Source organism: Miniopterus natalensis, chromosome 17 (assembly GCF_054644295.1).
Source record: "Miniopterus natalensis isolate mMinNat1 chromosome 17, mMinNat1.hap1, whole genome shotgun sequence".
In the NCBI taxonomy this organism is placed as follows: domain Eukaryota; kingdom Metazoa; phylum Chordata; class Mammalia; order Chiroptera; family Miniopteridae; genus Miniopterus; species Miniopterus natalensis.
This window is the reverse complement of record NC_142097.1, coordinates 23,917,542-23,940,817: the sequence shown is the minus strand read 5'-3', so window position 1 is coordinate 23,940,817 and position 23,276 is coordinate 23,917,542. Positions and strand designations below refer to the sequence as shown.

Genomic DNA, 23,276 nt, shown 5'->3' with positions numbered 1-23,276 from the left:
AGAAGTCACTAAGATATTAACTAAGTAACTAAAATTGGTAGTAGAAAAAATGATCCTGAATTTGAAACACCGAACTTCAAGCAATTTCAGACTGAAACATTGATCATTTCTTTTCTCTTTTAGATCATTCTAACCCTCAAACCTGGTATTCTGCATAATACCTACCTGGATGGGGAGGGCACAGTGGGGCATGGACCACGACGGGAAATTACTATAGACAGCACACTGGATGTTTTTAAAAAACAAAAATGAAAACCAGGAAAGACAGCACTCTCCATGCTCCTTGCTGAAATTTTTACCCATCGTCTGGTGAAGTAGACTTGATAATTAACATCAGGGCCACACACACAAATTATGCATCTAGCATTGTATATCTAAACTGTACCTCTTTTATTACATCAGGTAGATGGAGTGTAATCTTTTTCTTTAGTGTACTTTTTTTGCTTTTAAAACTAATTTCTTTGTTGTCTTTTTAGAATTCCGTAATAAAGGCCTTAGTTAGGTAAACATCAAGGAAGATTGAATGAAATGGACCCAGGTGACATTTGCCAAATCACTGCTGAAGAACCTGCTCTGTCTCCCAGGGAAACTGGACACATCGTGTTAGTATATGCTTATATTTTTAAAAATATATCTTTATTGATTACAGAGAGACGGAAAGAGAGAGAGAGAGAGGGAAACATCAATGATGAGAGAGTCATTGATTGGCTGCCTCCTGCACGCCCCCCACTGGGGATCAATCCTACAGTCTGGGCATGTGCCCTGACCGGGAATTGAACCTTGATTTCCTGGATCCCAGGCCAATGCTCAACCACTGAGCCACACCAGCCAGGCAGTATATGCTTTAAAGAATGACATGAACAAAAGGCTTTTATTATTAGGTTTGACGTATATTATATTAGTACTCATCATGATTATTTTGAAAACCTGGTGTGTATTTTGTTTGTAGCTATGTCATTAATTCACTAATCGAATTATAGTGACTTTGTGATAATTTGGTCTAAATAGAGAAACCTATAATAGGTATAGCTAAATGATAGGGAAATTAACATATTTCCATTCAATTAAAGTTTCTTTATAATAAAATTAAACTCTATTAAAATATTTTAGAATAAACATTAAACAATGTAACCAGTCTTGATATTAAGTAGTGTATGTATAATTAGAACAATACTTAAAATGATATAAATGCCCATATACCATTGGTTGCAGTTTTCTTTGTTCCTTAACTGTATTCAATCACTGCTTAATTTAATCTTTGTTTCCAAATATTAAATAAAGTAAGCATTTCAGCCCGGCCTGGCTTGGCGTAACGGTTGAGCATTGACCTAGGATCGAGGAGATCCCAGTTCGGTTCCCGGTCAGGGCCCATGCCCGGGTTGCGGGCTTGATCCCCAGTTGGGGACATGCAGGAGGCAGCCCATTGATGATGACTCTCTCATCACTGATGTTCCTCTCTCTCTCTCTCCCTCTCCCTTCCTCTCTCTGAAATCAATAAAGATATATGTATTTTTAAAAGTAAGCACTTCAGTTCACCCTGATTTTTTAAAAACTTATTATAAAAACTATACATACAGTAGACCCCCTCTTATCAGTGGGGGATATGTTTCAAGACCCCCAGGGGATCCCTGAAACCAAGGGTAGTAAGGAACCCTATATGTACTACTTTTTTTCCCATACATGCATATCTTTGATAAAGTTTAATTTATAAATTAAGAACAGTAAGAGATAAGCTAGCATAACTAATAATAAAATACAACAATTATAAGGCTATACTGTAATACAGTTACGTGAATGTGGTCTCTCTCAGCAAACTAATATAAATTTCCTTTTCCTTCATCACAATTTATGGGTAGAAGATCCATTCTTACTGTAGATATTAGCAACCTCAACATATGATTTTTTTAAAAACCATTTCTCATTAAGAACTTCCACTTAAAAGAAGCACTTTAGGGCTTCCCTTTGGTATATTGGAATTGCCAGCATCACCACTCTTGCTCTTTGGGGCCATTATTAAGTAAATAAGAGTGATTTGAACACAAGCACTGCAATACCAAGACAGTTGACCTGATACCCGAGACAGCGACTAAGTGACTTAGGGGTGGGTGAGGGTGTGCAGTGTGGATGTGCTGGACCAAGGGGTGATGCACAGCCCAGGGGGATGGAGCAGGACAGCATGAGGTCTCCCCCCACTACTCAGAATGGCATGCAATTTAACACTTATGAATTGTTTATTTCTGGAATTTTCCATTTACTCTTTACGGACCATGGTTGACCGTGGATGACTAAAACTACAGAAAGCAAAACCTCAGATTTGAGGGGGGCACTACTATATACTGAAAAGTACATAAAATATACACATATAATATAATGCAAATAATTATGAAGCAAACATCTATATATCCCAACACCCAAGTCAAGACATAGAACACTGCTGTCACCAGAAGGGCCCTTGATGTGTCTTCTCTTGACCACATCTCTCCCCTTCCCCCCTACAGATAATCACTATCCTGATTCTCTTTACAGTTTTATCACCTAGGTTTGCATCCTAAACAATATAGCTTAGTTTTACATGTCTTTGAGTTTTATATAAGTGGGACTTTCATATATGAATTATGTGTTTTTACTCTCTCACTCAATACTATGTAAGAGTTATGGTAGGTAGGCAGCCCCTTGGTGTTCATGGTCTTACCTGTTTCCCTCCCTCTGAGCAACTTGCTTCTAGCTAACGTCAAGTGATTAAGTTACAAAAGACTGACTTTCTTCTTGCTGTCAGATTTCTCTCCCCCTCACTGCCTTTGAGGAAGTAAGTGGCTGTGTGGGAGAGAAGTATGTGGCAAAGCACTAAGGACGGTCTCCATTTGACAACCGGCAAGGAACCGAGGCTCTGACTCCAGTAGCCCTCAGAGAGCTGAATCCTGTCAACAGTGAATTTGGAAGTGGATTCTTTCTCTGTCAAGACTTCAGGTGGGACCCCAATGCCAGCTAACACCTTGGTTGCCGAGTTGTGAAAGACAATGATATAGAGAGGTCAGTTGAGCTGCATCTGGATTCTTGATCCACAATAAAAATGACTTAATGAGCAGATTACTGCTAGAGGAAAAGGAAGCTACGGCATTGACCAAAGACCCGTCCCATGGTGCGCAGCGTTCCTAGACACATAACCCTTTCTCCTGGCTGCCCAGAGCACGCTCCGTCATCCGGAGGAAGCGCAGGCAGGGAGCTCAAGGTGCTCGCTAGGAGACTATCTTCCTATAACAGTAGGGTGATGTGGGATTGCAGCTAGAGATCCTGAAATCTCCTGCTATACTCTGTTCCCTGCAGAAAACAACAGACAATTGACAGAAGGATAAGATTCGAGAAGGAAAAATGAGACACGATACTCTTGTATTTGTATGCTCGGGAAATTAAGATTTATTTAAGATTTAGGGATATTTCCATATGAGAAAATCTGGCAGGAAAGAAATATATCAATTGGGATGACATGTTGGTTGAAAGAGTTCAGAGAAAATTCAAACTTCATGTTCATTTGGGAGAGAGATCGTAACATGGGGGACAGTGTATCTGGAGGGCAAAGTCAGTTTAAGAATCAGCTGGATCTGAGGTTTTACAACTGGCCTGCATGACTCAGTTCCGTTGGATTACACTACGAAGATTGGTTGACGAAAACAGTTGGGAGCAGGTCAGGACAATCAGCAGCAAGAACCACTAGAGCAGACAGGGCGGCAGCAGGTGGTCTGGCAGCAGGTGGTCGGGCAGCAGGTGGGACGGCAGCAGGTGGTCTGGCAGCAGGTGGTTGGGCAGCAGGTGGGACGGCAGCAGGTGGTCTGGCAGCAGGTGGTCGGGCAGCAGCTAGACACACAGCAAGAGGGACGGCAGCAGCTGGAACCACAGCAGGAGCCACAGCAGCTAGGGCGGCAGCAGGTGGTTCTGCAGCAGGTAGTCTGGCAGCAGCTGGGGCGGCAGCAGCTAGAGGTGCAACAGGTAGGCCTGCAGCAGCTGGAGCCACAGCAAGAGGGGTAGCAGCAGCTGGAGCCACAGCAGCTGGGGCGGCAGCAGCTGGACACACAGCAGCTGGGGCGGCAGCAGGTGGTCTGGCAGCAGATGGGGCGGCAGCAGCTGGAGCCACAGCAGGAGCCACAGCAGCTGGGGCGGCAGCAGGTGGTCCTGCAGCAGGTGGTCTGGCAGCAGCTGGGGCGGCAGCAGGTCTCCTGGCCGCAGCCTTGGCCACAGCCCTGGTCGGAGCAGACAGATCCACTACACGAGTTGACCATGGTGGCAGAGGGTGGAGGTTCTGAGTGAGTTTCCAGGAAGGTGGATTAGGAAGGTGAGTTTGGAAGGTTTGGAAGTCTGCTTGCCCCAGGGCCCCTTTTATACCCTGCTGAGGGCTGCTGTCATCACATGCAGTGCTCTTTCCTTGTCGTTGTTTGTCCTAATTAACAGGCCATTATCAAATTAGCCAAGTTTGTTTTCCTGGTTAACCTTTTCAAGATGGCTGGAAACATTGCTTCCTTTTCCTGATGTGTTAGGACTCCTCACTTCAGCTCTTCCCGAATCACCTCTTCTGTGCCTCTCCTGCTTCAGCTTCCTCTAAGGGAGCTGTCACGTGACTTGTGCCTTAGGCCGTGTCTGTGTCAGTCTCAGGTTGCACAGCCCAGCATGTCCCCTTGGGTGGTGAAGACTCTAACAGTCACCTCCTCCTTGGTGCCTTGGGAGGGTAAAGCTGCATTTTAGTTTGATTCATGGCTCATTCATCATGGGTCTGGTGGGCAGGTAAATTTTGAATGTGAAATAGGGCCTCACTGGCATGAGAATAGACTCTCATGATATTTCCCCTCCTGACTGTGAATCATGGCCCATTTTCTAGACTTTCAGATGGGAACAAAATAATTGTTGTAGCAGAAAGGTGAAGTCATGAAATTTTGATGTTTCTTTTCCCTTAGCTTCATCGAGGAATATGTAATATACAAAAAATTGCACATGTCTAATATATACATTTTGATGAATTTGGACATATGCTGCACCATAATACTATTTCCATAATTATGGTAAAACCCTCTTCAGCACCACTAAAGAGTTTTTGTGTCCCCAAGTTTATTGTGTGTGTTAAAAATATTAGCATGAGATCTACCTTCTTAAGTTTTTAAGTGCATCATACTGTTATTGTCAACTATAGGCACAATGTTGTACAGCGGATTTCTAAAATTCATTCATCTTGTATATCTTTAACTTTACACCCATTGAACTATCCATTTCCTCCTCCCCCCAGTTCCTAAAACCCATCATTTTATTCTCTACTTCTATGAATTTGACTATTTTAAATATCTTAACAAGTGGAGTCATGCAGTATTTGTACTTCTATGACTAACTTATTTCACTTAACGTAAGCCTTTCAGGTCCATTTATGTTGTCACATGTGGCAGATTTATTTAAGGCTGAATAATATACATTTTCATTGATGTATCAATGTTTGCTTTCAGAGTTTAATGGCAACATTGTTTGGCAGTAAGTGTGACTTATACTGAAGTTAATATCATGTAAACATCTATGTCTTTTTCATTACAAACTGCTTCAACCTTTCTTATAGTTTTGCTGTGGATAGATATAGACCAGCAGTTCTCAATCTCTTCTTCCACCTGACACCAGGAACACCATGGCTGGTATTAATGATGGTGTACCTGGGGAAGGGGTGCTGAGAGGAAATACATCATTAGGGTGTTCGAGTGGTTCAAATCAATTCTCCCAAGTAATTCAGACAATATTTAGCCCTTCCTTTACTCATGTGCCATGTTGCATTGATAACTACTCATCTAGATCTAAGAAAGGCTCTGACATTTCACCCTGTGGGATTTAGTGTCTTGGGCAAGGATGTCTAAAGCTTTTCAAATCATAATTCTGTCATTCAACATATTTAACCTCCCCTTACTTGATGGCTTCAAATAGCTTGATGAAAAGACTCTCATGTTATTCCTTGTTTCCATATTTTATGAGAAGCCTCTCAACCAAGTTGAGATGTCCTCTGCTCTGTTCCCAGAATGACTCATCCAAGACAGGAATGGCTATCGAGAAACCATCCTAAAGTTGAAACTGATACCTATTTGGCAGCACATAATACAAAAACAGATTTTATAGTAAGTGTCCTTCTTTTTCCTGGGTTTCCATGACTCCAAAGGGGGGGAATGTTTATAAAGAGCCAACTGAACTGTCAGTGCCCCTCATTTTTTGAAACACTAGTCAGCTAGTCATATGGTTGCTGTATGTGAGAGATTGACTTGCCCCAAATGACTGTAATGGGCTGATAGAGGATAAGTGGGTGTCTCACAGAAACAAATGTGAGTCACCATGGTGAGTGTGGTTCATGGAATGGCTTCCTCCACAGATAGTCAGTGGAGGGCTTGAACTGTAAGCCTGTGTTACAGAGGGACATTCAAGAAGCAGGTGGAGGAGATTGGATGAAATGGGTTTTGAGGATCCCTTTCTACCTTAAGCAACTTAAACAGCTAATAAACCAAACTCCTCATGTTGCCTTTTAAATTCTTCACCAATTATCATTTCTGCCGTGGGTCCAATTTCCAGGTGGACACAAGCAGGATGGTAACAACCTGGGCTCCTGATTGGACCTCTGCTGGGAGGCGTGGCTGGTGTTCTGAGTCTGTATTGGTCATAACTCTGATGAGCCCAGACACAGCATTTTCCTGGAAAAGTCCTGAGCCTCTTCTGTCACAGAAAGGTGAGGGAACATAAGCAGATATCAAGTTGTGGGGGCCAAGGCTCTAGAGAGCCCCATTGTGGAGTCTGAAAAAAAACCTCTTAAGAATTCCATATGACCTCCGCATTTGAGGGAGTGTCCAAAAAAAGTGATAATTTAGTTCTCAGAAGAAGAGTGATTCTTTTGTAAGAAAGACTGAACTCTCAGAACCCTTTAGTCCAAGAAGAAAATAGATAGGTTTATGATGAAATCTTTAAAAGTCCTAAGGAACAGGAGATAGAGGAAATAGATACTTTACTAAATCCAACAGTATTCAAAGTAGATGATGTGTCTCGCAACTGAAAACTGGCATCGTTTGCCTGCAAGTAGGAAGCCTCAGTAAAATTTTTCCACAAAAGTGAATGAATGAGTGGCCAAATAAATGAGTGATGAGTAAAGCTGGACCTGAAACAGTTAAGGTGTCCTTTATAGGTGAACGGTTAAACAAACCGAACTATATATGTCCACAACATAGAACAGCTACTGATACACTGGACAACTTGCATGGTCTCAAAGGAAGGATGCTGAGTGTAAAAAGCCAACCACTGATTCCATTTGTAGAACATGCTTGAAATAAAATGAGAGAGATGGAGAACAGAGTAGTTAGTGGTGGCCAGGGGTTCTGGGCGATGAGCGGGAGGGAGTGGGTGTGGCTACATAGGAGAAGCCTAAGGAAGAAGGACAGTTCTGATCTTAATCATGAGGGTGGGTACACAGATTCATACAGTACCCATGGTAATACTGCATAGAAGTACACACACACACACACACGCACACATGCATGCATGTAAAACTGGTAAATTCTGGACAAGATCAGTGGTTTGAACTAATCTAAATTTCTAAGTTCCGATATGGACGATAGATAAGATGCGGCCAGTGGCGGCAATTGGGTGAAGGGTATGTGGGACGTTGCTGTGCGTCTATAGTTATTTCAAAGTAAAATGTGAAATGAGGTTAGTTGTCAGTGAAAGGCAATACGCTTTTACTGCATACCATTCACCTACATCACCTTTTAGTAATTATGACCATTTTATTTTATCTTGTACCACACAACACACACATGAGGAGGAAGGCATCAAAAGGTGCAGAGAACTGAATGTGGTCGAGTAGACTTAGTCATACGGCCAGAAAACCCAACTCGCTGTGTTCCCTCAGTGGGGTACACTGTATACGACACAAGCATACTGAGAAGCTCAGGGGTGGCTCTTATCTGAAGCTGGAGCTTGCCATAGGGAATATTGTCACACAACTTTGCTCCATAGGAGTAGGAGGGATGGTAATATGGCCCAAGTAGCCAATGCAGTGAATAGCAACTGTGAAATGACAACCCGGGCAGAGTGATGTGTGACCCACAGTGACCTAGCAATGTGGACCATAGAGCATGGTGGCCCTCAGAATAGAGTATTCACAGCTAACAGCGATATAGTTTTGTATATCTGTGTGTGTGTGTGTGTGTGTGTGTGTGTGTAAAAGCACTTAAGAATAAATGAGCAAAAGGCTGACATCATTGATCCCAATGGAAAATCATGATTCCCTCACCCATTTTCCAGATCTGTGCCAGTTCTCAGACCCACAAACCACTGACACACCAAAAAAGAGGCCAGTTCTCCAAGACAAAGGACCACAGAAGTATATAGTTATCTCTCTAGTCCTTTCCCAAAGGAATCTATAGCCATTTCCTCAGGAAAAATTGGCACATTCAGATGCTTTTGGATACAGGATCTTAGTTTACAATGACAGTTGGATACCGAAAAGGCCAACATGGTCCCTCATTGTGTACATTGGTCCAGAAACCCATGGTTGAAGGAGGAGTTGCCCCATTCAACTTCACTCCCAGTGATCCATTTGGGGAAGTGTGCCTCTCTCCCCTATAATCGTAGGCCTTGTGCATGTAGATGTCTTAGCTCTAACAGAAAAGAGTTACCTCTAAAGAGACATAATCAAGGTCTGGTTGGAATTAAAGCTGTGGCCATCACATAATTTCTTTGAGCTTCTAGTACCAGGTGATCAGCAGGCAAAGAAAGGAGCAATGGGGTCAAGGAGGAGTTTATTTAGGTGATTTCCTGAGGCATTCTTTGTATTTCTATTTCCAGTTTTAACTGATTTGGGTCAAGTACAAGAGCTGTGGCCATTGTAACAGCTGAGGACATAGGAACCAAGGGCTCAGAATCCCCAGGGACTAGAATTTGGTCCCTCCACCAGGCAGGTCTACTAGACCAGCAGAGGTGCTGCCCACAAACCCTCCTCTTGTAAGTTTCTATAGAAATTGTAACCAACCAGTTGGAGTGACTTTAATGAGAAAAATACATGGACCTAAATGGTGCCCGGGGTAGACTATATAATATACTATCAGATCGCTTTTGCCATGAAGTACCCCATCCTCAAGCTGGTGTGAGTGTGGACTGCTGGTGGCTAACCCTGTTCAACCACATGTTTTCCAGGTCATTGCTCTCACCTGCAGGAGCTTGTGTGGCTCTCCACCCCTTCTCCCCATCAGGAGGGTCCAGAGCTAGTGATAACTGATGTAGGAGCACAAAGCCCCAACCACCTTGCCTCCAGGAGGGACAGGTCTGTGGGGTCAGATTGTCATAAAATTCCACTGCAGCCGTGTTTTAGCTTATCTTCTTTTACTACCCTATCCTGCTTCCCTCCGTTTCTTACTGACTTCTCCTGAAAACACTACCTTTCACATCACTTCTGCAAGGATCCTTGTGTTAGGCTCTGCTTTCAATAAATCCAACATAAGACGTCCAGGTTGGGGTGCTTCCCCCATGGACGCAGCCTCCTTTGGGATGAGAGTTGCTAAGGCGGGGAACCCCGTTCCTTGTGGGTGTGTCCTGTCTCTCAGGCATAATGGTCCGAGAAAAACAAGTGAAGGCTACTCATCTAAAAACAACTGTGCAAAACTGGCAAGAAGGAACAAAACGTTCAAAAGATTTAGCGGTTCAGTTGACAGTAATTCAAGACTTGACTGTAACAGCAGGGCGGCCATTCATCATGTATGAAAAATGCTTCAAAGGCGATGGTAATGAGATTTGGGACACTGATGTCTACTCCAAATCAGGGGTTTCCAATCGAATAGTCTATTAAGGGGAGAATGTGAAGAAGCACTGAAGGGAGCCTGGAAAGTGACCCAGGGGATCGACGGAAGCCCATGTAGAATGATGTCATGAGCAGCTCCCTCCCGGAGGCAGCCAGGCGCACCCACTGAGGCCCCCCCGAGACGGGTACAACTTGCCCCACCCGAGGGGAAAGATGCCGGAGCGTTTACCCACCGCTCCCGCCCGCTGGCTGAGCACTGCTCCTACAGAGGAGCTCCCTGCCGCCCAGAGCCTGCTTCTTCATCTGGAGAAAGTCCGCAGGCAGGGAGGTCAAAGTGTTTGCTGGAAGAAACCATCTTCCTATATTAAAATAGGGATGCTGAGGGCAGAAAGGTGCACACCCTGAAATCACCAGCTATACTCTGCTCGCTGCAGAGGACAACAGGACAATGCACAACTAAGGAGGAATAATAATCAGACAGGATGCTGTTGTATTTGTATGCTCGGGAAATTAAGATTTATTTAAGATTTAGGGATATCTCCATATGAGAAAATCTGGCAGGAGAGAAATGTATCAATTGGGATGACATGTTGGTTGAAAGTTCAGAGGAAATTCAAACTTTGTGTTCATTTGGGAGAAAGATCATAACATGGGGGACAGTGTATCTGGAGGGCAAAGTCAGTTTAAGAATCAGCTGGATCTGAGGTTTTACAACTGGCCTGCATGACTCAGTTCCATTGGATTACACTACAAAGATTGGTTGACGAAAAAAGTTGGGAGCAGGTCAGGACAATCAGCAGCAAGAACCACTAGAGCAGACAGGGCGGCAGCAGGTGGTCTGGCAGCAGGTGGTCGGGCAGCAGGTGGGACGGCAGCAGGTGGTCTGGCAGCAGGTGGTCGGGCAGCAGGTGGGACGGCAGCAGGTGGTCTGGCAGCAGGTGGTTGGGCAGCAGGTGGGACGGCAGCAGGTGGTCTGGCAGCAGGTGGTCGGGCAGCAGCTAGACACACAGCAAGAGGGACGGCAGCAGCTGGAACCACAGCAGGAGCCACAGCAGCTAGGGCGGCAGCAGGTGGTTCTGCAGCAGGTAGTCTGGCAGCAGCTGGGGCGGCAGCAGCTAGAGGTGCAACAGGTAGGCCTGCAGCAGCTGGAGCCACAGCAAGAGGGGTAGCAGCAGCTGGAGCCACAGCAGCTGGGGCGGCAGCAGCTGGACACACAGCAGCTGGGGCGGCAGCAGGTGGTCTGGCAGCAGATGGGGCGGCAGCAGCTGGAGCCACAGCAGGAGCCACAGCAGCTGGGGCGGCAGCAGGTGGTCCTGCAGCAGGTGGTCTGGCAGCAGCTGGGGCGGCAGCAGGTCTCCTGGCCGCAGCCTTGGCCACAGCCCTGGTCGGAGCAGACAGATCCACTACACGAGTTGACCATGGTGGCAGAGGGTGGAGGTTCTGAGTGAGTTTCCAGGAAGGTGGATTAGGAAGGTGAGTTTGGAAGGTTTGGAAGTCTGCTTGCCCCAGGGCCCCTTTTATACCCTGCTGAGGGCTGCTGTCATCACATGCAGTGCTCTTTCCTTGTCGTTGTTTGTCCTAATTAACAGGCCATTATCAAATTAGCCAAGTTTGTTTTCCTGGTTAACCTTTTCAAGATGGCTGGAAACATTGCTTCCTTTTCCTGATGTGTTAGGACTCCTCACTTCAGCTCTTCCCGAATCACCTCTTCTGTGCCTCTCCTGCTTCAGCTTCCTCTAAGGGAGCTGTCACGTGACTTGTGCCTTAGGCCGTGTCTGTGTCAGTCTCAGGTTGCACAGCCCAGCATGTCCCCTTGGGTGGTGAAGACTCTAACAGTCACCTCCTCCTTGGTGCCTTGGGAGGGTAAAGCTGCATTTTAGTTTGATTCATGGCTCATTCATCATGGGTCTGGTGGGCAGGTAAATTTTGAATGTGAAATAGGGCCTCACTGGCATGAGAATAGACTCTCATGATATTTCCCCTCCTGACTGTGAATCATGGCCCATTTTCTAGACTTTCAGATGGGAACAAAATAATTGTTGTAGCAGAAAGGTGAAGTCATGAAATTTTGATGTTTCTTTTCCCTTAGCTTCATCGAGGAATATGTAATATACAAAAAATTGCACATGTCTAATATATACATTTTGATGAATTTGGACATATGCTGCACCATAATACTATTTCCATAATTATGGTAAAACCCTCTTCAGCACCACTAAAGAGTTTTTGTGTCCCCAAGTTTATTGTGTGTGTTAAAAATATTAGCATGAGATCTACCTTCTTAAGTTTTTAAGTGCATCATACTGTTATTGTCAACTATAGGCACAATGTTGTACAGCGGATTTCTAAAATTCATTCATCTTGTATATCTTTAACTTTACACCCATTGAACTATCCATTTCCTCCTCCCCCCAGTTCCTAAAACCCATCATTTTATTCTCTACTTCTATGAATTTGACTATTTTAAATATCTTAACAAGTGGAGTCATGCAGTATTTGTACTTCTATGACTAACTTATTTCACTTAACGTAAGCCTTTCAGGTCCATTTATGTTGTCACATGTGGCAGATTTATTTAAGGCTGAATAATATACATTTTCATTGATGTATCAATGTTTGCTTTCAGAGTTTAATGGCAACATTGTTTGGCAGTAAGTGTGACTTATACTGAAGTTAATATCATGTAAACATCTATGTCTTTTTCATTACAAACTGCTTCAACCTTTCTTATAGTTTTGCTGTGGATAGATATAGACCAGCAGTTCTCAATCTCTTCTTCCACCTGACACCAGGAACACCATGGCTGGTATTAATGATGGTGTACCTGGGGAAGGGGTGCTGAGAGGAAATACATCATTAGGGTGTTCGAGTGGTTCAAATCAATTCTCCCAAGTAATTCAGACAATATTTAGCCCTTCCTTTACTCATGTGCCATGTTGCATTGATAACTACTCATCTAGATCTAAGAAAGGCTCTGACATTTCACCCTGTGGGATTTAGTGTCTTGGGCAAGGATGTCTAAAGCTTTTCAAATCATAATTCTGTCATTCAACATATTTAACCTCCCCTTACTTGATGGCTTCAAATAGCTTGATGAAAAGACTCTCATGTTATTCCTTGTTTCCATATTTTATGAGAAGCCTCTCAACCAAGTTGAGATGTCCTCTGCTCTGTTCCCAGAATGACTCATCCAAGACAGGAATGGCTATCGAGAAACCATCCTAAAGTTGAAACTGATACCTATTTGGCAGCACATAATACAAAAACAGATTTTATAGTAAGTGTCCTTCTTTTTCCTGGGTTTCCATGACTCCAAAGGGGGGGAATGTTTATAAAGAGCCAACTGAACTGTCAGTGCCCCTCATTTTTTGAAACACTAGTCAGCTAGTCATATGGTTGCTGTATGTGAGAGATTGACTTGCCCCAAATGACTGTAATGGGCTGATAGAGGATAAGTGGGTGTCTCACAGAAACAAATGTGAGTCACCATGGTGAGTGTGGTTCATGGAATGGCTTCCTCCACAGATAGTCAGTGGAGGGCTTGAACTGTAAGCCTGTGTTACAGAGGGACATTCAAGAAGCAGGTGGAGGAGATTGGATGAAATGGGTTTTGAGGATCCCTTTCTACCTTAAGCAACTTAAACAGCTAATAAACCAAACTCCTCATGTTGCCTTTTAAATTCTTCACCAATTATCATTTCTGCCGTGGGTCCAATTTCCAGGTGGACACAAGCAGGATGGTAACAACCTGGGCTCCTGATTGGACCTCTGCTGGGAGGCGTGGCTGGTGTTCTGAGTCTGCATTGGTCATAAGTTTGATGAGCCCAGACACAGCATTTTCCTGGAAAAGTCCTGACCTTGTTCTGTCACGGAAAGGTGAGGGAACATAAGCAGATATCAAGTTGTTGTGGGGTAAAGGCTCTAGAGAACCCCATTGTGGAGTCGAAGACGATTCTAAGATTGCTATATGACCTTGAATTTTGGGAAAAGTGTCTCCAGGAGTGCTGATGACTGATCTACTGATGACTCAGTTGAGATAATGTTTGTTTATGTTAATTGGCTATATTTTTTCCCTTCAGGGTGTGTGCGTGTGCTCGGTGTTTTGTTGTTCTCGTTGCTTAACATAAGTTTAAGACTGTGCTTGGAAATCCTTCCTGATTTCTTTTAGAACTTTACCAATTTTGTTTTATATTGAATTTTCACTCTAATGAAGTTTGTTTTGGTTTAATGAATGAAGTAGTAGCTCTCCTTTGTTTCCTCCTTTCTTTATCCTGAAGTTCACTAGCTGACCTATACCTTTTAAAAAATAATTCTCCCTATACAGGGTGATTTTAAACTACAATTTTCTTTGTACTTAATTCCTATAGGCTTTTGGGTCTGTTTCTGGACTCTGTTCAATGGCACAGCTCACTGTTTGAAAGTCACTGGGTAGGAGGGTATCCAATGTGACTTGCAGTTCTGAAGTCCTTACATTTATGACCTTTTCAAAATTCTCTTTTACTTGACTACGCCTAGGTCTCCTTTTCCCCCCCATTTATATTCATGTTTTTACTTTAGAATTTGTAATTGTTCTCAGACTTAAGTCATGTGAAATCACATTTTTAAGCGTGACAAGCAGTGTCAGGTTGAGAGGGTTTAAGTAACATGTTTAAGTTCATAGTCAGTATACAGTTCATTCTGATGTTATAGTCAGAAAACCGACCTAACATTAATTCCCAAGTCCAGGGGTGATCCTCTATATTGAGCTGCCTCTATTTAATTGGTTTTAAATCAATGCATGGATTATAGATTACTAAGGATTATTTTTTTTGGTAGCTCTCATATTACATGTATTAAATGCAAGGTGCCTCTCTTTAAACCTTTTTAAAATTTCTGGTGTGAGACTGAATTCTGGCCTGGATAAAAATCTCATTGATTAGTGCAAACTTAAATTTCTATTGTAGGTTACCCTGAGAAATCTTGTGTTGTGCAGAAAAGAGACAGCAATATCCATAAAACATTTCATGAATAAGAAATAATGAGAGATGAGCAATTTTTAGTGCCTTTGCATGCCAAAAGTTTTATTGGAGAATATCAAGCAATTCCGCATGGAAATGGATTCCATAGAAAAACATTAGAATGAAGTATCTCTAAGGGGGACATTTGAAAACTCCTGCATTTTGAATCAAAACTACAAAACATTTTTATGCAGAATCTGACTGTAAATTCTGATTAACTAGTAATAAGATGTTTCTACAAAAAAGAATAAAATAATTTAGAGGCCAGGGGTTTTCAAACCAGTTCATGGGTCTGTTTGTAAGTTCATGATATCAGGAAATGCCACATGTTTTGTTAAATGGGATGCTCTCTCTATGGACTAATGGATTGGGTCAAGGAAGTTCAAGCTCAGAGCCGGAGCCTCAGCAACAAGAACCACCACAGCAGCTGGGGCGGCAGCAGGTTGTTCTATAGCAGGTGGTCTGGCAGCAGACTGGACGGCAGCAGCTGGACACACAGCAGCTGGGGCAGCAGCAGGTGGGCTGGCAGCACACAGTCTGGTAGCACTGGGGTCTGCAGCAGGTGGACACGCAGCAGCTGGGGCGGCAGCAGGTGGTCCTGCAGCAGCAGGTGGTCTGACAACAGCTGGGTCTGCAGCAGCTGGACCCACAGCAGCTGGGGTGGCAGCAGGTAGTCTGGCTGCAGCTGGGACAGCAGCAAGTCTCCTGGCAGAGGCCTGGGCCACAACCCTGGTCAGAGCAGACAGAGCCACAACAGGAATTGACCATGGTATCAGAAGGGGTAGGTTCTGGGTGGGTTTCCAGAAGAGTGTTATTTCTTGAATCTGAAGTCTTCTTGCACCAGCTTCCCTTTTATACCCTGCTAAGGGAGCTCTTCCCTTGCTATTGTTTACCCTACTAAGTAAGCAATTGTTCGACTGGGAAATTATGTTTTCTAAATTGGATGGAAAGCATTGTCTCATTTTTCTGATAGATTAGGATTTATCCCGTTGACTCTTCCTACATCATATCTTGGTTGTTTTCCTTGGTGTGCATCACCTTGGTTCAGATGCTGGTAAATATTGTAAGCTGAATGTGTTGACTTGGACTCCATCTGCTCTTTCCTCCTGAATCATCTCCTGTCATTCTTTCCTTGTAGGCATCTTCTATGTTTACAGATATTACAGTTCCTTCCATAGAGCAGTTGTCCTGTGGACCTCGACATGAAATAGTCTGTGTGTCACTCTTACCCATCTGTGAGTCTTAGCATGCCCACAATTTTGCAGCATTACTTATGGAAAAAGATTTAGTCACAGGTCCAATACAGATATAAGGAAATCTCAGAAGGATGGAATCTTAATAAGGTAAAATTCATCAGTGTGGTCAGTTCTAAGCAAAAAATGGTCACTTAGGAGGTCAGGAGAATCTCCAAGACACCTAGACTATGTTCTTGTCCCATTTCCTGGGCTTGAAAATATTGGCAGATCTCCTCTTTATATAGAACAAATTGTATCTGGAATGGATATAGCCCTTCAGGAATCACCACTGGAATTGGTACAGTGCTTATGTTACTGAAAATATTTATATTTCTACACAAAATAGAATATACAGTGTAACCTCAATTAGGTAAAAAGATATGTAGAAAAATATTGACATAATTACCAGAAGCATTAACAGTAATTGTCTCTGGTTGATGGGCTTATGGAAACTTAATTTTCTTCTGAAACCTTTTTAAAAATAAATCCTCACCTGAGGATATGTTTTTATTGATTTGAGAGAGAGAGAAAAGGAGAGAGAGGGAGACAGAGAAAGAGAGAAACATTGATGTGAGAGAAGAAACATCTGTCAGTTGCCTTTCATACGGGCCCCAACTAAGGGTAGAACCCGCAACCTGGGTATGTGCCCTGACTGGGAATCAGACTCCCAGTCTTTTGGTGTACAGACGACTCCCTGACCTTGCCGCCCAGCCAAGGCTCTTCTGAACACTTTTATCTTCTAGTTTTTCTTTAATGACTTGTTTTTCTTTTATAAACAGAAAAAAAAATTAAAAAGAACTTTGTCATGCTCCTGCATTACTTTTAGAAATCTTCTGAGGGAGGAAGAAATTTTCCTGTACCCTCCTTGGTTCTTTCAGCTGTTCTAATAACTAAATTTACATGAGATAGATTTATAAAAGAAAATAACCAAATTTAGTTACATATGTGTGTTACATACATGAAAGGTTCGGGGAGAGAAAGTTAAAATGAGGTACACATGGCATTGAGTTTAGGGTGAAGTAAGATGCCCTGTGGCTTTAGAGGGGTGGAAGGTCATTTGCAGAACAATAAGAAGAGCAGATGTTCAGTAATTAGAAGTTTTCCCTGAGCTATAGATAGGTCATGAAAACTTATTTCTGATAATAACTCTTATTGTGGGCAAGGCCCCTAATTTAAATTCTTTTAGGTAGTTAAGTTCCCTTGACCCCACAGGGTCTAAGTTGCCTTTAGGTCAAAATAATCTGCATACCACAGAGACACATTTTGGGGTGAGTCATTCTGAACCCCTATGATATGTACCATGACCCTCTGGGGTGATGGTTGGGGGCATCCCAGACCAGCATGATGCTCAGACAGTAGCACCAGTTCAGCTTTACTGATTGTTAAGATATTAAAAGTCTGTTTGTAAACAGCGACTGCCCTGGGCTCTCTGAGTGTCCGTCTCCCTCCATATACCTTTAAATTGCTTAGTAGGCAAGAAAGAAATGCCTCCCTGGAGGGAAGGACATTGTTCTAAAACACAGTAAATGATAACGTGTCATCCAAATAATGCATTATTGCCCCAATACATAACATTCCCAGGGATGTATAATGCCCTTAAAATAGAATTACTGTCCTGTGAGCAAAAGTGAGTGTCTGATCCCACTGTCTTCAATGTTCAGAATGTGCACAGGGTCCTGTAGGGGTTGTGTTGGGGCCTAAAATAACCCCAAGTGACTCATAATTGGGATCATAATAGCAGGCCCATGTTTGCAGGCATGCTGCATGTTGGTCAGAAACGTTGATTTGAAAAAGTCTTTGTTGCATTTGATAGAATCATAAAACTGGAGTCCTATAGAGCTATGGATTGTCACTCACTGATCTGTTCAGCAAACAGTGATTGAGAGCTCCCCTATTCTGTTCCAGGTACATGCATGAACCTTCATACTACTTGTTCAGTAAGATTTAGGGGTGGTTACCTCCTGTAGCAAGCCCTTCCTGACACCCTTCACCCAAGCTGCCCCTCCCTTAGGTAGCCCACTTCTAATGTTCTGAGAGTATGCTCCCTATGTGTTTCACATGGTGTTGTTTTCTTTTTAACTTTATTTTTCAATTAAGTTTACATTCAATATTATTTTATATTAATTTAAGGTGTACAGCATAGTGGTTAGACAATCATATACTTTAAAAAGTAGTCCCCCCAATATTTCATGTACCCACCTGGCACCGTACATAGTTATTACAATATAACTGACTATATTCTCTATGCTGTACTTTACATCCCAGTGACTATTTTGTGACTACCAATTTGTACTTAATCCCTTCATCTTTTCCACCCAGTTCCCCAGCCACCTTCCTCTCTGGCAACCATCAGTCTGATCTCTGTATCTATGAGTCTGTTTCTGCTTTATTTATTTATTTTGCTCTTTAGATTCCACATATAAGTGAAATCATATGGCATTTGTCTTTCTCTGTCTGACTTATTTCACTTTGCATAATACTCTCTAGGTTCATCCATGCTGTCACAAATGGTAAGATTTCATTCTTATTTATGGCCAAGTAATATTCCATTGGATATATGTATGACAGCTTTTTTATCCACTCATGTATTGATGGGCACTTGGGTTGCTTCCATATCTTGGCTATCATAAATAATGCTTTATTGAACATAGAGGTGTATATATTATTTCAAATTAATGTTTGGGATTTTTTTAAAAATATGTATACCTAGACGTGGTATTGCTAGGTCATAAGGCAGTTCCATTTTCATCACCTTTCCTGAGCTTCCTAAGAAAATATACTAATGGATCTTTTTTATAACCTGTATGCCTAGCTCATAGCATGGCCAGGAACTGGCTCTGTATACATGGCTGTTGAATAAATTATATAGTCCCCGCCTTTGAAAAACTCAGAGTGGAGAGGTAGAGAGAGGAACAAATAAATAGTAACAATACAAAGAATAATCCTATGTGCTATGGACTACCTCATGGTTGGAGGAATGACTAATTGTCTAAAAGTGATGGTGCAAAAAAGGGACATTAGACGTGGACCTTAAAGAATTAGAAGGGGACCAGTGGAGAGTGACTTGTGCCAGAGATGCCAACACATGCAGAGGCACAGAGGCATGGAGAGCGTCCTTGCGGGTGGTGAGTGACTCTGGAGAGCTAGAGTTGGCAGTGGCTCTACAGCATTAGTGTACTTAAAAATCACCCTGGGAATTTGATAATAATGCCAGATTCCCAGCCTATTCCCCAGAGATTCTGATGTAGAAAGTTTTAGGTCACAGAGATTTTCATTTTATATAACAATAATGTATCTAATTATTCTGATACAGGCAGCCCCTGCATATCGGTCAGGACTTGAGTGGAGAAGTGGTATCAGAAAGATCCATTTGCGTGAGATTTAATGCTCACTTCAGCAGAATTAAATGAAAATTCATAGACCAGGGAAGAGTTGGAGAATTTTGCCAGTTTGGTGGGTGTGGTTTGTGGGGGTTTTTGTTACTAGTACTTTAAATATAACATTTCTCATACGTTTTTCCACTATGCCACCTCCTTAGTATTTTATTCACATTATTCATATTGATGTGAATTTCTTGTTTTAATTTAATGATTTCCAAACCTTTTAAAGCCTTTTAAAAACGCTTTCTCACGTGGAAGCTCATTATATATGTATAAATCAGGTAAAATGGAGCCACAACAGTTGGAGGGAGATGGCCCAGCTCCCAGTCCACAAGCTAGCAGCATATGAGACAGTGGTGTGTGTGTTTTTTGTTTTTTGGTAATTTTAAAATAAAGATTGCCTTCATAAGAATATAAACATTTTGCTTTCATCCACTCCTCTGCTTCGCTTTGTCTTGTCTTATGTGTCTGTGAGCCGTACACATTCCCCTGAATTTTCAGACTGACACATTTTATTTTTAAGAATCAATCTTTATATATTGCTCCTCTCCAATAGACTCAACTCCTCTTTCTCACCAATATTATCAACCTACTCCACTTGCCATATGCCTTTCTACTAAATCCAAGATTTCACCTGAGGGGTGAGGCCTGGGTCTCATTCAACGTATGAGCTTCCCAGAGCCCATCGCACAAGGACCTTGCTCAGTGGTTCATAATTCAGTTTAGTAAAAAAGATGTTCTTGGTTTCTGTCAATAAACTAGATGGCAGACAATGTGGGCAATCTAGTTGGAGGAAAGCTAATTATTTGGCATTTTCTCAGATTTGGGCTTTGATCAATATATGCAAAATCAGTTTTTTTGTTCCTATAATAAATATCCAAACTTATCTCCAGTTCAAAATCAACACTAAAAACAATTGAGGGCCACAGATGTTTCCGATACCAAGAGAGTATGTATTTATTGAGACATAGTTACTTCACAGTTCAGTGTGAAGGCCAAGCCTGTCCCATGAAGTAGTGTAGACATTGGGTCATTGGAGGTTTTGTGTGGTATTTAGTTTAAATTCTTGCTTTTTAATAAACATAATAACAGATTAGGACAGAGGGATAAAGGAAATGAGAACAAGATTAATACACTGGTAGCTGACTCGGGGCTGATGTTGAGAAACAAAGCTCAGCAACAAGAGGATCCACGACAGACTGGGCGACAGCGGCGGTGAGGCAGCACCCAGAAATAGAGCCAGACCTACATTACGCATTAAATTTTTGAAAAAGGTGTCAAGTTAATATTCAGAGAAAGTGTGGTGTTTTGAATAAACGGTGCTGGAATAACTAAATATCGATGGGAGGGGGAAAGCACTTGGGCCCATAATTCACATCTTATACAAAACCAACTCAAAATGGATTATACATCTAAATGTAAAGCCTACAACTACAAACCTGTAGAAGGAAACAGAGGAAAAAGTTCTACAGAGCCCCTAGCTCCCACCCCCACCCCATTACAGAGCCTACTCTTTTGTGAGCCGATTTTGTAAGGATGCTACAAGTTTGCATCCCCCATTGTCTGTACTAAATTCCCTCCCCGACTGTGCATCTAGCCATCTCCAGTTTTATCTTCAACAATAAGATCCCTGTTGTGGAAAAGAAGACAGCAGATCTTGGTTATGGGAATTAGAATTATACGGAAGAGTCTTCAAATTCCTGTTCTGTTACTCACTAGCTATGTGTTTGGGGGGAAATACAGGATATATTTATTCACCCTCACGAATGTTTCTCATATATGGTGTCACTTTGTCTATTTCTTTCTTTTTCCCACTTCCATCTTAAATAGTATGTCCACCCATGGGTTAATCTGGAATTATTTCTTTCTCTCCTTCCGCCTCCTTTACTAGATCAGTCAGTCTGTAGGCAGATGCCTTCTTTAAGAGATCATAATTCTTACATTTTCAAGGGATATCACAAAGACAAATTTTATTTATAATCCTTAATAGTAAAGAATAGTTTACTTGCCTTTCCTTTCTCCTCAATAATTGGGATTTGCCTCTCTTGTTTACACCTGTATCCCCATCTTACCTCAAATTTACAAATTTAACCTCCAGGCCAAGGTACTAATAAGAAGCTATAGCACATCCAGAGTCCAGTGCTGACCTAAATGACTAAAGGAGGCACGGTTTGCTTACAGCCCCATTTATTCCTGCAGAAACCTAATGGAATATGACATAGGACCATGAAATTCCTTAAGTTTTATCAATTTGGCAGCCCCAATAGCAACCATTATACCACATATGGAATTTTTACTAAAATAGATCAACAACTTCTGGTCTGAAAAAGGCAGTGGGAAGTGAAAATACTCCCAGTGACAAGAACTGTGAGCAGTACACCTGGTTATAAATTTTGTTTAGAAGAAAAGTGGACAAGGAAATGATGTTCATGGGCTGTTGGCAGGTGGTGAAAAGCACGGTTCATTGGTCTGAGACCTGGAGGGAGCAAGATTGAAAGATTAGAGATACAGAGATTTAGAGAAGAGTCATGTAGATATAACTAGGTGTATGGCCGGAAAGTATTCCCTCTTTGTGTCCCACATCAATGCCCACCAGACAGTATCCACCGCTTAGGAGGCACAGGGCAATCAGGAGTCTGGCATAGCTCATCCCGTGTCCCTCCTCAGGTGCCCCAGTGCTTTCATAGGCCACAAACAAAGCAGCCATGGTGGCAGGGACAGAGGCTTTGCACGGAACCAGCAGCATGAGTTCTCTGTCGCCACAGCTGCCTCTACTGAATGTGCTATTTGTCAGCAGCAGGGACTGATGTCAAGCCCTTGATGTGTTAAGCAAGTTGGCTTAAAGTTGGGGTTCACCATATAGGGCCTATGTTTTGCAGGAAATTACTTCATTCCTTTTTGCTCTAAAACAGGTACTCAGGAGGAGACCATACAAGAATTTGATTTACATGCTGCCAAGAACAAGTCCCGATAAACAAGCCTGTCTAAAGAGGACACAGTGGATGGTCAAAATTATTTGATGCCGATAAATTGCATGAGGGGCTGGTCAGAGCCTGAGGCAGTGAAGTTTCCAGGCATTCATGAGAGCACCCAAACGCCGTCAGTGTCCCCTACCTGCAGCTCACTGCTGTCCTCACCGAAACAGCTCCTGCTCGCTAGGGTGCAGGACCGGGACTTGGGAAGAACTCTGTAAACACAAAGGTTGTCTGCGTATAGAGGAGAGAATTCCTTCCATCATTAAAGAAGAAACTCATGTGCACAGGTTGCTGGTGTTCAGTCCCAGTCTCCTCTCTACTTGTCCCAATATGTAAATGTAAGTGCCCTTGAGAGGAGCAGGGAGCCTGGTCTTTGATCTGAGTCTGTCCAGTTTTAGCTCCATTACACAGAGAAATGTTCTCATCTGAACAAATGGGGGATATAACTTGAAGGAGGCTGTTGTGAGGCTCAGAATGGAAATGCATACAGGGTGCAATATGATATAGGCCCCTATATCAAGAATGCTGTATAATAAAACAAAACACAACTCAGGATGAATAATGGTACAGGATTTATTAAGAAATATAGGTAAGAATTCCTGCATCTACAGAGACAGCTCGAAGTGATCATGGAAATACAAAAGCAGTGTATAAGAACCACGAGTACATTGGAAAAGAAGCATGATTGTGAAGACTGTTATTGAGATCAGTGGCAGAAACCCAAGAAGAAGTTATGAGAATTAGTTTTCCTAAGTTACCCAGAGGATGCGCTCCACGTCGAGGATGCACGAAGCTGGCACATGGTCCCCAAGACCCAAGGAAAGAATCAGGGTGATGTCCTCCGAACTCTGTTGAGATGATTCACAAGCTTTTAAACAGGCAGGTGAGTCACAAAAATC

The 23,276-nt window shown here is 42.6% G+C and overlaps 1 protein-coding gene and 1 long non-coding RNA gene across 3 annotated transcripts in view; one reads left to right on the top strand and one right to left on the bottom strand.

Annotated features, from left to right (window-relative positions):
- The window catches only part of LOC148091263 (uncharacterized), a 291,917-nt gene that overhangs the window by 197,792 nt on the left and 70,849 nt on the right, over positions 1 to 23,276 (top strand). The window lies entirely within an intron of this gene.
- On the bottom strand, positions 10,584 to 11,479 carry LOC107538743 (uncharacterized). Of its 2 annotated transcripts, XM_087826124.1 has the most exons (3): positions 11,002 to 11,479; positions 10,832 to 10,905; positions 10,584 to 10,759 (listed from the first exon to the last, which is right to left on the bottom strand). In XM_087826124.1, the coding sequence occupies exons 1-3, from the start codon at positions 11,208 to 11,210 to the stop codon at positions 10,584 to 10,586; spliced, it is 459 nt and encodes a 152-aa protein (XP_087682250.1). In that variant the 5' UTR covers positions 11,211 to 11,479. The 2 variants fall into 2 exon arrangements, with proteins under 2 accessions (XP_087682250.1, XP_087682249.1); XM_087826123.1 differs by having other exon boundaries at positions 10,584 to 11,479.

Excerpts from the sequence above, each read along its gene's own strand:
- LOC107538743 (XM_087826123.1), bottom strand. The coding sequence starts at position 11,210 with ATGGTCAACTCGTGTAGTGGATCTGTCTGCTCCGACCAGGGCTGTGGC.